The sequence below is a fragment of the Mirounga angustirostris genome, unplaced genomic scaffold (genome assembly GCF_029215605.1).
Source record: "Mirounga angustirostris isolate CCGP_5_RB_7025 unplaced genomic scaffold, mMirAng1.0.hap1 SCAF_4, whole genome shotgun sequence".
Lineage (NCBI taxonomy): Eukaryota > Metazoa > Chordata > Mammalia > Carnivora > Phocidae > Mirounga > Mirounga angustirostris.
Window position 1 is genome coordinate 133,502,032 of NW_026991712.1, and position 17,210 is coordinate 133,519,241.

General features: G+C 34.7%; 1 protein-coding gene across 2 annotated transcripts in view; it reads right to left on the reverse strand.

The window, feature by feature from the left end:
• The window catches only part of LRRC7 (leucine rich repeat containing 7), a 959,434-nt gene that overhangs the window by 397,602 nt on the left and 544,622 nt on the right, over positions 1–17,210 (reverse strand). For both annotated transcript variants that reach the window (XM_064588988.1, XM_064588987.1), the window contains exon 3: positions 13,630–13,727. In XM_064588988.1, coding sequence (XP_064445058.1) covers positions 13,630–13,727 — 98 coding nt within the window. The remainder of the gene's footprint in view (positions 1–13,629; positions 13,728–17,210) is intronic.

The window sequence follows — 17,210 nt, forward strand, 5'->3', positions numbered from 1 at the left end:
TTTGTATTCCAGCATTGGCACTTACTAGATGTGTGACATTGTATACATTACTTAACATGTCTGAGGTTCTATAGCCTCATCTATAAAATGTGACTAATAATTATTTAAGCTTGAAAGGGAGATGAAGAAGTGGGTCTCATTCCAAATCAGAAGGAAACTGAATGTTTAAGAAAATTAAAGGAAAAGCTGAAGATAATAGCAATACATACTACTCACAAACTATAGGGCTTGGGTAGGAAAAGAAGGCACTGAATTATATGTAATACCTTTGCCTTTAATATCAATGCCCAGATTCCTGATTGCTCAGGTAACATCTCTTCTATCCCTTATTCCCTTTCCCAACCTTAAAATCTTTTAGGATAGCTGAGTGAATATAGACAAATACATACTACAAGCAATAGTATGGGATATAGTGTTGACTAATTGTATGATAGGCCAAGTGGCAAATATATTATCTAAGATTACTTTTTTAAAATTTTTTATTGTTATGTTAATCACCATACATTACATCATCAGTTTTTGATGTACTAAATCAACCCTTTAAAGTGATTGGTGCAGTATAATAGTCCTAAGCTAATGAGTGCATAGCATTTTCCTGGAATAAAGTAATGGTACACGGATAGAGATATAACATGATTTAGGCCAGTGAAATGATAGGGAACATTTTCCAGGAGCTTCCTGGAAGTTTTCTAGCATAAAGAGAAGTCCAGGAAAAGACAATAATTCTTCCTTTGTACATTGTCCATTCCATTGTTATGCATATTTGCAAGTTCTATAAGTGTATAGCCTGAGGATTTCATTAGATTTCTTTATTGGATATGATCTTCATTAGATTTCATCTCCATCCCCCAATGCGTAAGTCCCTAACCAAATGAGTGAAATGACAGTAGCACCAGGTCACCAACATCACAGCTGAGTCACTGCAACAATCTGGTAAAGGGATCTAGTATAGACCTGAAATGAGGTCACGTAGAGAAAGGGTAACCTCAGGATATTTTAAAATAAAGCATCCCACTTTTGCATTTAATGTTCCATAGTTCTTTATCTTGTTTATCATACATCATCCAAGGCTTGATTAGTTTTCAATCCTTGATTCATTAACACTTATTTATTTTATAATTCTTAACAAGGGTGGTTTATCACCTTTCTGAAGAAGGAAACTAAAACAGGAAACAATATGTCAAAAAAAAAGGGATAGCTTAAAAGCAAGAATAATCACAGCAAAAGTGACAGCTGACAACTTGATATGGAGGGAAGCACAGATGGAATTCTATTACCACACTTTACAGTAATGGGTGTTTATAAAACTGTCCTTGAATCATCAGGAGAAGGTTAAATCATGTTCAATAATTTCTAACATGAAGGCAAGAACATGACTGGGCGCCTGGGTGGCTCAGTTGGTTAAGCGACTGCCTTCGGCTCAGGTCATGATCCTGGAGTCCCAGGATCGAGTCCCACATCGGGCTCACTGCTCAGCAGGGAGTCTGCTTCTCCCTCTGACCCTCCTCCCTCTCATGCTCTCTGTCTCTCATTGTCTCTCTTGCAAATAAATTAAAAAAAAAAAATCTTAAAAAAAAAAAGAACATGACTAATCATGATTTTCACCAAACTGGTTAATAGAAGAATATTTTGACATTTGGAAAAGTAGCATTCAGTTATTTGAAAACAATATAATTTTAAGTGTTATCTCCTGATAATATCAAATATATTGTTTGCAATGCAAAGTATAATATCATTGCCATAAGGATAGAATTATGTTATTAGGAATTTAAATTCTATAAAAAGGTCAGATAGAAAAGGAACCTCTTCAGTAAATTTTTTTTATTATTCAGAAACTCAATAGATAAGCTTTGTGGAATTTTAGTTTCCATAATATTGACTCAGCTTAATTCTGAGGAAAGATTACACCTTCATAAATATCTCTCTATATAAAAACAAATGATTTTTAAAAAGATTTTAGGTATTTATTTGAAAGAGAGCAAGAGAGCGGCAGAGGGAGAGGGAGAAGCAGGCTCCCCACTGAGCAGGGAGCTGGATCCCAGGATCCTGAGATCAGGACCTGAGCCGAGGGCAGACACTTAATCGACTGAGCCACCCAGTCATCTAACAATAGTGTCTTTTTTAAGCAGGTCACAATCATAACTATGCTACCAAGAGTTTCTTAGCTATTAGAAACTAAATTGTTAAAAAAAACACACACACACACATTATGGGGTGCCTGGGTGGCTCAGTCATTGAGTGTCTGCCTTCGGCTTGGATCATGATCCTGGGGTCCTGGGATCGAGCCCCACATTGGGATACTGGCTCATCAGGAAGCCTGCTTCTCCCTCTCCCACTCCCCCTGCTTGTGTTCCTTCTCTCGGTGTGTCTCTCTCTGTCAAATACATAAATAAAATCTTTAAAAAACAAAACAACAAAAAAATTATAACAAAGCTAAACTAAAGAGGAAGTATATATAGCTTAAAGTTATAGGGAAAGCCTATATAAATATAAAATATAAATTTGTAAAAAATAAATTGAAGATTGGTATATTCTCTTGATGAACTGACCCTTTTATCATTATGGAATGACTTTCTTCATTATGTTTTACTTTGAACTTAATTTTCCTGATATAAATACAGTCACTCTAGCTTTCATTGACATAGTGTGATATATCTACTTTTTTATCCTTTTATATTTAATCTTCCTACATCTTTACATTTAAAGAAATTTTTATAGGCTGCACATGATGTCTTGCCTTTTTATCCTTTATCCTTGCCTTTAATCTGACAAGATCGGCCTTTTAATTGAAGCATTTACACCCTTTATAATTAATGCAATTATTGATATCCTAAGGCTTAAGTCTGCCACTTTATTATTTTCTGTTCGTTTCTTTGGTTTCTCATTCCTCTGTTTCTTTTTTCTTGTCTTCCTGCGGGTTATTTGGATATTTCTTAGCTCAATTTTTATTTATTTATTTATAGTTTGTAATTTATTTTTAATTATTTATAATTATTTGAGTATATCATATTGTATAATTTTCTTAGTGGTTGCTCTGGATATTAAAACATACTTATGTAACTTCCCACAATCTACTGGGTTCAATATCATTACCACTTAAAGTGAAGTAGAGAAACCTTACTTACATTTAGGTCCCTTTACTCTCCCCACTTTATATATGTACTTATCTTAATTATTTCTTCTACATATATTGAGTACATTATCAAGTTTTGTTATAATTTTTGCTTCAACTATAAAATACAAGATTAAAAAGAAGTCCTATTATGTTTAGTTCTATTTTTATCCATTCTGTTGTTCTCTTTCACCATTACTTGAATTTCTGTTCCTTTGTAGGTAAAGGGCTAAGTCTTTATTTCTCTCTGGCTGTTTATAAGATTTTCTTCTCTATCTTTAGTTTTCAGAAGTTTAATTATGACATATCTTGTTGGAGATATTTTAGGGTTTATCATATTAGGAGTTCATCTAGCCTCCAGAATATCTAAATTTATGTCTTTTACCAATTTGGGGATGTTTACAACCAATACTTCTTCAAATACTTTTTTTCAAATGCTCTTTCTCTTCTCTTTCTGAGACTCTAATGATAATATTAGATCTTTTGTTATTTTTACACAAATTCTTGAAATTCTGTTCATTTTTCTTAAGTCTATTATTCTCTTTGTTGTTTAGATTGAGTAAATTTGAATAATCTGTCTTCCTGCTCACTTACTCTATTCTTGGCCATTTTCACTCTACTCTTAAGTCTATTCAGCAAGATTTTTATTTTGGTCTTTAAATTCTTCAGTTATATAATTTCCATTTTTTAATAACTTTTACTTCTTTGCTGAAATTTTCAATTTTTTTCACTTGTGTCAAGGGATTATGTAATTGTTTATTGAAGCATTTTTGCAATGCCTGCTTCAATTCCTTGTCAGATTATTCCAACATCTGATTCATTTTAATATTGGTGTCAGATAATTGTCATTTCTCATTCAGATTATGGTTTTTCTTAGTTCTTGATAGAATGATATAATACCATTTTTATCTTTTTTTAAAGATTTTATTTATTTCTTTGAGAAGGAGAGAGAACGAGAAAGAGAGCATGAGTTGGGGGGAGAGGGAGAGGGAGAAGCAGACTCCCTGCTGAGCAGGGAGCCCGATGCAGGCTCTATCCCAGGACCTGGAGATCATGACCTGAACCGAAGGCAAATGCTTAACCACTGGGCCACCCAGATGCCTCAATATCATTTTTATCTTACAAATACATAATAATACTATTGGTATAATACAATTTTCAATTGTATCTTGGACATTTTGGTTATTACATTAGGAGACTCTTGAACCTATAAGAATCTTCTACTTTTACCAGGCACTTATCCTGTTTAGATGAGCATATAGATTCTGGCCTACTTTTGTAGGCTTTAGTTACAATGACAGTTTTCTAATTCCTTGTAATGCTAATGCTATTCTGGTCTGCTTTATTCTTCTGGCACTATTGGGCTATTGCTCAAACCCTACTGGTGATATCTGCCAGAGTGAAAGTGCCTTTCTGGTCTCCCTAATGTACTGAGTTACTTTCTGGGAAGGCACAGAAACTACTGGGTCTGGGTCTTCTTATGCCACTGGGTGGAAGATAGGGAGACACAGGGTTCACTGACACCATTGTTAGTACTGGATAGGTCTGTGTGCCAGGGAAAGTAGGGTTGGATGGATGGGGCCTTACTGATCTGTTACTGCAGGTGGATTAAACTGCCTGTCAACTGGGATTTTAGAATAAAGGTTAGGGCTCTCTACAAGGTATATATTAGGCCTCTCCTGTCCCATTCCTTTGGACTGGAAGAGCAGGCTTTTCTTGATGATGATGATGATGATCAGTGTCTTTTGACAGTGCCAGTTTTCAATTATCTCTTGTGCCCAATCCAGGGATATATGGATAAAAAGAAATACCAAAATAATACACAATGTTTTCTTTCCTCAATTACTGAAGCCCCAGCCAGTTTGCCTTCTTCTTTTAAGCTTTCAGAGTCCTTTCATCATGGTCCATTGAATAATTTTCAGGGTATTCAGTTGCATTGTGAAGGAAAGAACAAGGAAAATGAGTTCATGACATCTGTTTTAAAATAAAAAAATTGTCCTTCCATTCTTCCTTCCTCCCTCCCTTCCTTTCCTCCTTCCTCACGTCCTTCATTTCTCTCTCTCTGTTTCTCTGTTTCTAATCCTTTCTCTCTTCTTTCCCTCTTTTTCTTTCTTTCAAGCAGATTCCTATGGTGCACTTTTATTTTAAAAGTTAAGTAATTAATTTCTTCACTCTTCTGAAATATTTGTTAAATATCTCCCAAGTTCCAGGCACTACACTATGTGTTGCTGATGTAATGGTAAATAAGACAGATATCTTACTTGTCAAAAAGCTGATAGTGTAATTTAAAAATATTTGTCTGGATATGTCTGGATGCAGATCTCATTTAAGTGATGGTATAGTACACTGTAAGACATTTTAATATGCGGTCACATATTTTTACTACCTTGAAGTATATTCAAGTAAGTCTTTGATGATTTTTTCCTTTGAATCAGTTTGATTTCTTTCTCAGAACAAATTGTAAATCTTAGGTTGGATTCCCACTTTTTTATTTCTCCACATTTGTCATTATTCCCCTTTACCTTTTTTTGTTTTGGTCATATTTCCTTTGTATTCATGGGTTTTCTATATTTGTTCTTCAAATATCTTATATTTTTACAATGTTAATTCTTCTTTGACTGACTCCAGTGAAGATTTTGTCTGCTTTTCATGTTTAATACCTTTTTTTTTTTGTAATACCTTTTCTCATCAATGTTGATTTTTATTTCTTTTGCTTTTTGGAAAAAGATGCCATTTTTCCCTTATTGTTTACTTTGCCATTATTTTATAGAGTATTCATCTTCTTGTGATTATTAAAAATTTCATACAACTTTCTAATTTTTTTTTTGTTTCTACATTCAATATTTTACAGAAGTATACTCTTCCTTTTAGGGTAATTTTTGTCATTCTTGTTGTTCTGTGATTCCATATCATTTAAAAATATGTATATTCTGTTCCTCTATTAGTGAATATGTTCAGGAATTAAAAGAAAGCCCATGTAGTTGGAATACAGAGTAAGGGAATAGAGTATGAGATGAAGCTGAAGGGGTGGGTACAAGTTAGACTCTTTAAGGTGCTATAAACTATAGTAAGGCTTTTGTCTTTTTTGAATGAACAATGGAAAGCCATAGGATCATTTTAAAATGAAAGGTTTTCAGAACACTATGTAGGAACACAACTTATAGGAGTATCTGGAAGAATCTTAAAATCTTTGCAGAGGAGATGATTTGTGAACAGATTCATAACATTTTCAGAAAGTAAAATTAAGAAGCCTTGAGATTATGGTGGATATAAGAGGAAAAGGAGAAGATATGAAAAATCACTCCTAGATTTGTGTCTTTCAAACTTGGATGGTTAAGAATGTATAACATTCAGACAAAAAAACGGAAAAAAAGAAACAGTAGAAGATGTTCAGGTTTGAGGAAAAGAACATGGATTTGAAGACTTTGAGGTACTTTTAAGACAACCAAGATGATGTATCAAGTAGACATTTGAATATATGGAGAGAAGTCTGGGTTGGAGGTATCAATTTGTGAGACATCTGATTATAGGAATAACTGATGCTGTGGGTGTAATGAGATTGTTCATGGAATGAATATATTTGGAAGAAGAAGACTTCAAACAGTATTCAGAAATTTTAATATGTAATGGCTGGAAAGAACAAGTTGAATAACCAGAGAGATGGAGGAAAATCAGAAGATTATTATATTATGATAGCCAAAAAATTAGAAGATTTTCAAAAGGAAGAAATAATCAACAGTATTGATTCTTGCTCAGGATTTAAATGAAAAGAGCATTACAAAAATTGCCTGGTGGATTTAGCAAGTGGAAGGCAGAATTCTAAGATGGCTCATGATCATAATACCCTCAAGTGCTCAAGTCCTGTATAATCCCCTCTCCTTGGATGGGGGTAGGATCTGTGACTTGCATTTAGCCAACAAAATATGGAAAAGGTAATGGTGCAGGTAAGGCCCCAAATCAGTTGATTGTGAATTAAATGAAAGTAGATTTTCTTGAGTGAGCCTGGTTCAATCAGCTGAAAGCCCTTAAAACATGGACAGAGCCTTCCCTGAGGACAGGGTCTCCTTATTGTCTCAATGAAGTTAGCAGCCATATTGAGAATGTACATATAGCAAAGGAACTGTAGGAGCCCTCTAACACCTAAAGGTGGCCTCCAGCTAGAAGTCAGCAAAAAGCAGGGTTTTGGGTCATAAAACCATAAGGAAACAAATTCTTCCAACAGCCCGAGTAAGCTCAGAAATAGATGTTTCCTCAATTGAGCCCATGATGAGACTTCACCTGGTAAGATCCTGAAGCAGAGAACCTGGCTAAACCCAGCCTGGACTACCAAAACACAGAAACTGCAAGATAATAAATGAGTGCTGTCTTAGCCACTAAGTTTGTATAATTTGTTACATGCAATAGAAAACAAATAATAGCAACACAAAACGATTTTTGGTGGTCTGAATGAAAGCTGTTTCAGTCCAGATTCCATGGGTTTGGAGGAGTGAGTTGGAGAGAGTAGATGACTCTTTACAGAGGCTTACCTAGGAATTAAACAAGAATGTAGTGTTATAGCTGAATGGGGCTGTGGTTTGGAGGACAAAATTTATATATTTGTTTTTTTTAATGGGATGTAACTTGAGTATGTTTCAAAGTCTGTCTTTTATAGGAAGCAATTTATTTTTACTGAAAGTTTGTTTGACTGTGCTAGATGTAGAATAGCAAGATATAATTCACATGAACTAATTGGTTAAGAGCTATGTCTGGTGACCTAATGTTGATCTTCACATTGAAAATACTGCAGAAAAGTATAAGATTATAAAAGAGAGCAGGATGAATTATGCTACTTAGCAAAAATCTTCTGTATGCAATATCTCCAAATGAAAGAGTTCTCTCCTTGCATCTGAAGGAGTGAAGTTTTACTATTCCAATGCTCAGTAAAGGGAAGCCACTACCATTTGGCTTTCTATGATGGTTTTCTAAGGTGGCAGCTTTCCATGGGAATTGACCCAGTAAGTCTTGGTCAAGATCCCACATGGAATTTGTAGAATAACAAAGAAAGAACCATGCCATTGTATGAGAAAATTACTACCTAACATGAATTACTATATAACACTATTGCAATAACTTCAGATTTATGTCATTTGTGTACAACCTGATGCTTGCTATGCATTGTTGTTTTTAAAAATAGTGGTGGTAATTTCTACTAATTTCCATTTCTGTGATCAGAAACATGATTTATTATCTTCACACAAATACTTAATTTGGAATAAGAAGAACAATAATAACAAGTGAAAAGAAAGGTAGAAGAAAGAAAAGAAAAGTTGCTATGGACCAGGTTCTACACCAAGTACTTGCTACAGGCATACCTCATTTTATTGCACATCATTTTATTATGCTTCACAGATAATTGCATTTTTACAAATTAAAGGTTTGTGTCAAGCTAGTCTATCTGCATCATCTTTCAAACAATATTTGCTCATTTCATGTCTCTGTCACATTTTGGTAATACTCACAGTATTTCAAACTTTTTCATTACTATTATATCTGTATGGTTATCTGAGATCAGTGCTCTTTGATGCTGCTATTATAATTGTTTCAGGGAGCCACAAACTGTGTCCGTATAGTATAGCAAGTTTACTCAGTAAGTGTACATGTTCTGACTGCTTCGCCAACCACCATCTTTCTCTCTCTCCCCAGGCTTCCCTATTCCCTGAGATACAACAATATTGAAATTAGGTCAGTTAATAACCCTGTCATAGCCTCTAAGTGTTTAAGTGAACAGAAGAATCTTATGTCTCTCATTTTAGATCAAAGGCTAGAAATAATTAAGCTCAATGAGGAAGGAATGTGAAAAGCCAAGATAGGCTGAAAGCTAGGCCTCTGGTGCCAAACAGTAAGCTAGGTTGTAAATGCAAAGGAAAAGTTCTTGAAGGAAATTAAAAGTGTTATTCCAGTGAACACATGAATGATAAGAAAGTACCCTAATTGCTGATATGGATAAAGTTTTCATGGTTTGGATAGATCAAACCAGCCCCAACATTCCCTTAAGCCAAAGCCTAATCCAGAGCCAGGCCCTAACTCTCTTCAAGTCTATGAAGGCTGAGAGAAGTGAGGAAGCTGCAGAAGAAAAGTCTGAAGCTAGCAGAGGTTGGTACATGAGGCTTAAGGAAAGAAGCTGTTTTCATAATATAAAAGTGCAAGGTGAAGCAATAAGTACTGATGTAGAACTGTAGCAAGTTACCCAGAAGATCTAGCTAAAATAATTAATGAAGGTGGCTAAACTAAACAACAGATTTTTAATGTGGATAAAACAGCCTTTTTTTTTTTTTTTGAAAGATTTTGTTCATTTATTTGAGAGACAGAGAGAGAGAGCAGACTCTGTGCTGAGTGCAGAGCCCAACGAGTGTCTAGATCTCAGGACCCTGAGATCAAGACCTGAGCCGAAATCAAGAGTCAAAGCTTAACCTAATGAGCCATCTAGGCGCCCCTGAAACAGCCTTCTATTGGAAGAAGATGCCATGTAGGGCTTTCCTGGCTAGAGAGGAGAAGTCAATACTTGGCTTCAAAGCTTCAAAGAACAGGTTGATTCTCCTGTTAGGGACTAATACAGCTGGTGACTTTTAAGTTGAAATCAATGCTCAATGACCATTCCAAAAGTCCTAGAAGAATTATGCTAAATCTACTCTGCCTATGCTCTATAAATGGAACAAAGCCTGGATGACAGCACATCATTTTATAGCACAGTTTACTGGATATTTTAAGCCCACTGTTGAGAACTACTGCTTAGAAAAAAAATTCCTTTCAAAATATCACTGCTCATTGACAATACACTTAGTCACTGAAGATCTCTGAAGAGCTATATAGATAAAGATTAAGCTATATAGATGTAGATATAGATTAAGAATAAGATTCATGTTGTCTTGATGCCTGCTAACACAACATTCATGCTACAGTCCGTGGATCGAGGAATCATTTAGACTTTAAAGTTATTACTTAGAAAATACATTTTGTAAGATTATAGCTGCCATCGGTAGTGATTTCTCTGATGGATCTGGGCAAAGTCAATTGAAAACCTCTGGAGAGGATTCAACATTCTAGATGCCATTAAGAAAATTTGTGATTCAAGGGAAGAGGTCAAAATGTCAACTTTAACAGGAGTTTGGAAGAAATTCATTCTAGCCCTCATGGATGACTTTGAGGGATTCAAGCCTTCAGTGGAGGAAGTAACTGCAGATGTGGTGGAAACAGCAAGAGCATTAGAATTAGAAATGGCGCTTGAGGATGTGACTGAATCTCTGCAATCTCATGATCACACCTTAACAGATAACAAGTTGCTTCTTAGGATGAGCTAAGAGCGGGCGCCTGGGTGGCTCAGATGGTTGGGCGTCTGCCTTCGGCTCAGGTCATGATCCCAGCGTCCTGGGATCGAGTCCCGCATCGGGCTCCCTGCTCCTTGGGAGCCTGCTTCTCCCTCTGCCTCTCTCTCTGTCTCTCATGAATAAATAAATAAAATCTTTAAAAAAAAAAAAAAAAGGATGAGCTAAGAGCATGGTTTTTTGAGATGGAATCTACTGGTGAAGATGCTGTGGAGACTGCTGAAATGACAACAAAGGATTTAGAATATTACATAAAGTTAGCTGATAAAGCAGCAGTAGGGTTTGAGAGGACTGACTGCAATTTTGAAATAAGTTCTACTGTGGGTAAAATGCTATCAAACAGCATTGCAGGCTACAGAGAAATGGTTCGTGAAAAGAAAAGTCAATCAATGTGGCAAAATTTTTTGTCGTCTTATTTTAAGAAATTTCCATGGCCACTCCAACCTTCAGCAACCAACACCCTGACCAGTCAGCAGTCATCAACATTGAGACAAGATCTTCCGCCAGCAAAAAGATTACAACTCACTGAAAGTTCAGATGACGGTTTGCATTTTTTAACTACAAAGTATTTTTTATTAGGGTATGTACATCACTTTGTTAAACATAATGTTATTGCACACTTGACAGACTACAGTATAGTATAAACATAACTTTTAATATGCACTAGAAAACCAAAAAAGTTCATTTGATTCATTTTATGGCAATATTTTCTTTATGGTATTTCCATTGTCTGGAACCAAACCTGCAATATTTCCATATAAATATCTTCCTTAAATTCTCAAAACAACCCTACAAGGTAGACTCAATCATTATCCTCATTTTTCAGATAAGTAATGGAGTCTTAAATTAAAAAAATAATACCCTGTTTCCTGCAGCTGGTCACATCAAGTGTCACATTAGAGAATAAACCCTCTGTGTGACTCTAAAATTAATGTCTTAATTAACTAATGTGATATGCTGCTTCCGTTCTGAAAAAGAGGCTTCTTACTTAGGGAATTAACACTGGTCTGTAACAAGGCAAGAGGAACTGCTCATTATACTAACAAGGGATAATGAAGACTTCTCTGAAAGAGAATAACATTTTATAAGTTTCTTATTTCTCATTATGTCTTTCCGTGTTCAATAATTTAGTCAATGCAACTGAGTTCTTATAATGATATTTGAAAAATTGCCCTGACTGCCACAGTCCAGTTCATGAGGACTTGCTTGTTATAATACCAGCATCAGTTATGTTATGTACCTTAATTAAACAGCAATAAGACTTAACTCTAAAATATGCCTACCTTTATTAGTCTTTTGTATCCATGGTGATTTAGTATCATCTGCAGTCAGTTATTTGACTTAGGCTAGAGGTTTTCAAATTTAAGCTTGCATCAGAATGTCCTGCAGGGTTTACATAGATTACTTCACCCAACTCTCAGAGGTCTTGATTCAGTAGATATGGGTTACAGCTTTTAAAATTTGCATTTCTAACAAGTTCCTAGATGCTGCTACTGTGGCTGATCTGAAGAGCACACTCTGAGAACCAATGGCCCAGAACTTGGCTTAAACCCTTTCCTGTAAAGAATCAGGTAAATACTTTTAGCCTTCTGGGCCATATAGTCTCTGTCATAACTCTTCAACTTTTCCTCTGTAATATGAAAGCAGACATACACAATATCTAAATAAATAAGAGATGGCTATGTTTCAATAAAATTTTATTTACAGAAACAGGTGTCAGGCTGGATTTGGTCAATAGACCCAGTGGTCAACCTCCAGCCTAGACTAAGTCAGTTTTAAAAAATCACTTTATCTATATTAAATAGCAATTCTGAGAGAATCAATGATAGATTTACTCACAAAAATCCCTTATAAATTTTAAAATAAAATCTGAAGAAGTATACCAGAGACTAAGCTATTGTGTTAAACCAGCATAGAGGAGAAATCCCAGAGCTTCCCTATGAATCCAATAAAAAAGCAGTACTTTTGTGCAAGAGTCTGCATCTTATAGTTTTAGTTTTATGATGCCCAGAACTCAATCTTCATTTTCAAATTTTAGTTTTAACTGGGTATTGTTTATAGTGTTAGAAGCTGTAAATCTATTAATTAAAAGAAAACCAACGTTAAAAATAAAAAGAAAAAACACTATACTGAATGACATAGATGGTAATCAGGTTGTCTATTAACTTTGTAATAAAACAAAATAGAATGAAAACACTCTACTTGTCATGAGTGTGCCCAGCTTTAATGTACTTTGTCTTTACTCAGAACGGTGTACGTCAAACTAATGTAAAATGCCAATATAATCTTAAAAGTCTATTAAGCTATATATGCCAATAAACCCACTGCATTAACTCTATCCTTATAAAATGTAAGTTTCTGTAAAAGGACAAAATTCACATACATTTTTGCCATAATAGCATGTGATTTAGTTCCCTGAAGATAATTATTTGCAAACAGCATGAGGAAAGTTAGTATTATTGGTCATCTAATAAACTTAAAATACAGATATTATGTCAAATGTCTCCAACAATGCTACAGACTAGAAATATTAAAATAAAGTCCTGGTAGACAATTACATATTCTAATATTTACTGATTTGCAGATGGAGTAAAATGACTTTATGGTAAGATATATGACTTCCATCTTTCAAAATCTTCTCCTAAATTTGATTAATCAAATGTTTCTTTTTGACCCATAGCTTTATGTTTACCGTTAAATATTTATTCTTCAGTCTAATGCAGTGGTTTTCAGAGTTCTCAGGTTTAAAAAAAAATGTTGAAAGAGTGTTATGGTCAAATGAAAGTGGAATCTATTGATTTTAAACACATTTCAAAAGTTTCTTTTACTTCAGGACTCCTCAGAAACATTAATATTCATGGTAGGAAGATATGGTAGATTATGTGGCATTTTCCAACCTTATTTGAACATGGACCTCAATTATCAGTAGAACATCTTGAAGTACAAGAGAAACACTTAAGAAAACAATGTTCCTAGTGTCCGAATCCAGGTATCATTTAGTCATATGTTTTTAAAAAATAAATTCCATTTAATTCAACAAATATTTGTTAAGTACTTCTATCATTTGACTAATCACTTAAAAGTTAATCCTTTATTTTAAATGTTACTCACCAAAATCTATCTAGAGCATATCTTAATCCTATTAAACATACTTACACTCTTCTTCAGGCCTCTTCCGAAGTGCTGCACGAACTTCTTTACAAGGACTTCTCTGATATTGTGGGGGATTCCTTCCCCTTATTAGATTCTCCATCCTGTAAGAGAGAACCAAAACTAAATTTTAATACCAAAATCTTGATAAATTTTGACTCTTTAAATGGTCTATATCAAGAGTCAATAATTCAGGAACCCACTGAGGTTCAATAGATAACACTATTCAGTATCTAGCAAGGAATAAGACAGTAAGAGTGGCAGGGAATGTGGTAAACTGGAGAGTGACTTTTCCAAGGAGTTCTAAATTTTCTTTTTTAAGTTTGTCTCTCTCTCTCTCTTATTTTTTTTTATTATGTTATGTTAATCACCATACATTACATCATTAGTTTTTGATGTAGTGTTCCATGAGAAGGAGTTCTAAGTTAAAAAAAAAAAGTTAAAAACACCACATGGACAAAATTCATATGCTCATTCTCCAGTTAGAGATTGTTATGAACTGAATGTTTGTGTCTGTGTCCCCCATCCCCAAATTCATATGTTGAAGCTCTAATCCCCAGTGTAATAAAGCTCAGTTACTATCAACATTAGCGATGCTGACACCATAGCAATGTTGACAACTAGAAAATAACAATAAGTGGATCAAATGCAACTTGAGTTAGCATATTTTTTTTAAAGATTTTATTTATTTATTTGACAGAGAGAGACACAGTGAGAGAGGGAACACAAGCAGGGGCAGTGGGAGAGGGAGAAGCAGGCTTCCCGTGGATCAGGGAGCCTGATGTGGGGCTCGATCCCAGGACGCCGGGATCTTGACCTGAGCCAAAGGCAGATGCTTAATGACTGAGCCACCCAGGTACCCTTGAGTTAGTATATTTTATAGTACATTCTTTGTGGTATTTTTTGGTTTCAGTAAACTTTACAGTTTTGTGCCACCAATACATAATCTACTCATTTTGATAACCTAAAAACTACTGAGAGTAGACAGAAATACAAAAAGGAAACTTTTTATTATTTATTATTTTTCCTTTATATTTCTGACTACTGATGATGTGAAATTGATTCCATGTAACTATGTTTGTTTTCATATAACAAGTTAGAAAGCACTACTAGGACTCCAGGAGAATTTTACTTATATGGTTGCTATTGGAATCAAATATCTGCAAATCAACTCCCACAGGAATTGTGGTGCCCAAAGCTTGCATTCTGAGAACACTCACAAGCAGATCTGCAGGAGATCACATGCAGTGAAGTATGGCTTAAATATGATGAGTCTAGGTTCTAGAATCAGACTGCCTAGGTTCAAACTCCCATTTTGTCTCTTAAAGGATGATTTTATAGAATGATACCTACTTTTATCCCTTACTTTTTTCATCAGTAAATGGGGAAAACATAAGCCATCTCATAGGACTGTTATGAGGATCAAATATGTTAATACATGTAAAATGCTTTACATTGTGTCCATCACAATTTGAGAGTTCAACAAATGTAGCTATTATTTATCATAATTACCCCAAATAAAAATGAAATCATATACTAAAATTTTAAATGTCCGGTATGTTAGGAAAAGTATGAAAACTGACCTTTATTCAATAAAGGAAAAGAACAGACAGCAGTGTGAGAAAAAAAAATTCTGGCTAAATAAATGCTCTGGTTATTAGAAAAACACAAAACATCCATGCACATGAATCGCCAATTTTCAGAAATAAAGAACTTAATAAAGTATACTTCATTTTATTTAATAAGATTTAAGATTTACTATATGTTAATCTTTCAAGGATACTAAGATGGTTAAAGGGAGTTATCCTCATGAATTAACTAAAGTGTTACATAATGTATTCTTTCTTAGAGAATTTAGAAGATATTTCACAATTGTATAGTGCCCTTTGACTTTAGCAACAACAATAAATATATTTTATAATGTATTAGCATTTATCATTTATTACATTTTGTCTTTACACAAACTCCTGAAAGATCATTTTGAAGATGAGGAAACTAAGGCTCAGAAATGTTCAGTGACCTGTTCATGGCCACACATGAAATAAAAGGCTCAACTGAGATTTAATCAAGATTCTCTGACTTTTCAGCTTTTTCTTATTGTTTCTTAATCTATTGTTTCCATGAGTTTTTGATTATTATAATTCCACTAGGAGACTGATACTTGAGATTCTACTGTGTAATGAATAATTAATTATGAAATTCTTCTTTTTTAAAAATATTTATTTGACAGAGACAGTGTGAGCAGGGGGAGGGGCTTTGGGAGAGGGAGAGAAAGAGAGAATCTCAAGCAGACTCCCTGCTGAGCAGAGCTGGTTGCAGGACTCAATTTCACAATACTGAGATCATGACCTAAGCCGAAATCAAGAGTCAGACACTTAACTGAGCCACACAGGCACCCCTAATGAGGAAATTCTTCTTAAATTCAATAATATTTATATTAATCTATACCTATATATAAATAGTATACATGTTAGATATTTATATAAATATAATACTACACAAATCTATATATTTTTACATAAGGCTATTTGCTAATTACATGTTGATTTTTGACCATTTAGCTATTTTCACTGAAAAGTTCCCTTCTATCAATGACACTTTAGAAGGCAGCTATGTTCAACACTATACCACCAATGCTGTACCTATCAGTGACATTTTAAGCTTTTGAGAACCACCAAAAAGATAACTAGGGCCAAATAAACTCACTGTAAGTTATATATACAACACACTAATAGATGAAAAAAAATTAAAACAGCGTTGAATGTTCTTTTTTCCCTGGAATGCTAAACATTATGCCCAGGAGAAAACACACTTCGAATTAAATTAAAACTTTACAGAGCAATGTTCATGTCCAAACTATTACATAACTGTGTGACTTTCATCTTCCTGAGATTACAGTCCTGACTGCTTGAACTCTTCCCACCAGTGTCATCTCTGATCTACAGTTTGCATTAAATGGTCAGACAAAAAGACCAAAAATGAAGTTTTGGAGCATAGCCAGGACACAGCAAAGGAGCTATTCTCACTACTTTCAAACTTGGCAAGCCACCAGTGGGAGTGTGTTAACAGTGCCAGCAAGGAGAGATTAAGAGTGATGACCACAGGCAAGACAGATGCTCTGACAACCCATTGAAGAGCTCTGAAAAGTGCAGCCTACATGTCAACTGCTGGGAGGAAATAGAGGCCGCCACATTAATATTAAAGAGCATGAAAAAGCAACCAGAGATTATGAGTAAAGGTGTCTACAACTCTCTTGGTGGTGTCTTCCAAACTTAGGTCATAAAATCACCTGAGGAGCCTTAAACAAGTACAAATTCTGCCATTCCCAGTACTAAAGATTTCCATCCAGTAGGCAGGAGTCTGGTCCAAGTAGATGTACTTTTTAACACCAATCAAATACTTCTGAAGTAGCCTTACATTGATCCCAATTCTGGCATTTGGGAACCCCTACAAATAAAAACTATACACTTGGAGATACAGGAGAGGGAAGTTCAGTGAATTCATTCCAGGATATAGTCATTTGCTGATACAAAGGTGAAGAGAATGCAATTAGGACAGGTACTATCAAAAATGAAAAGATTAGCCAA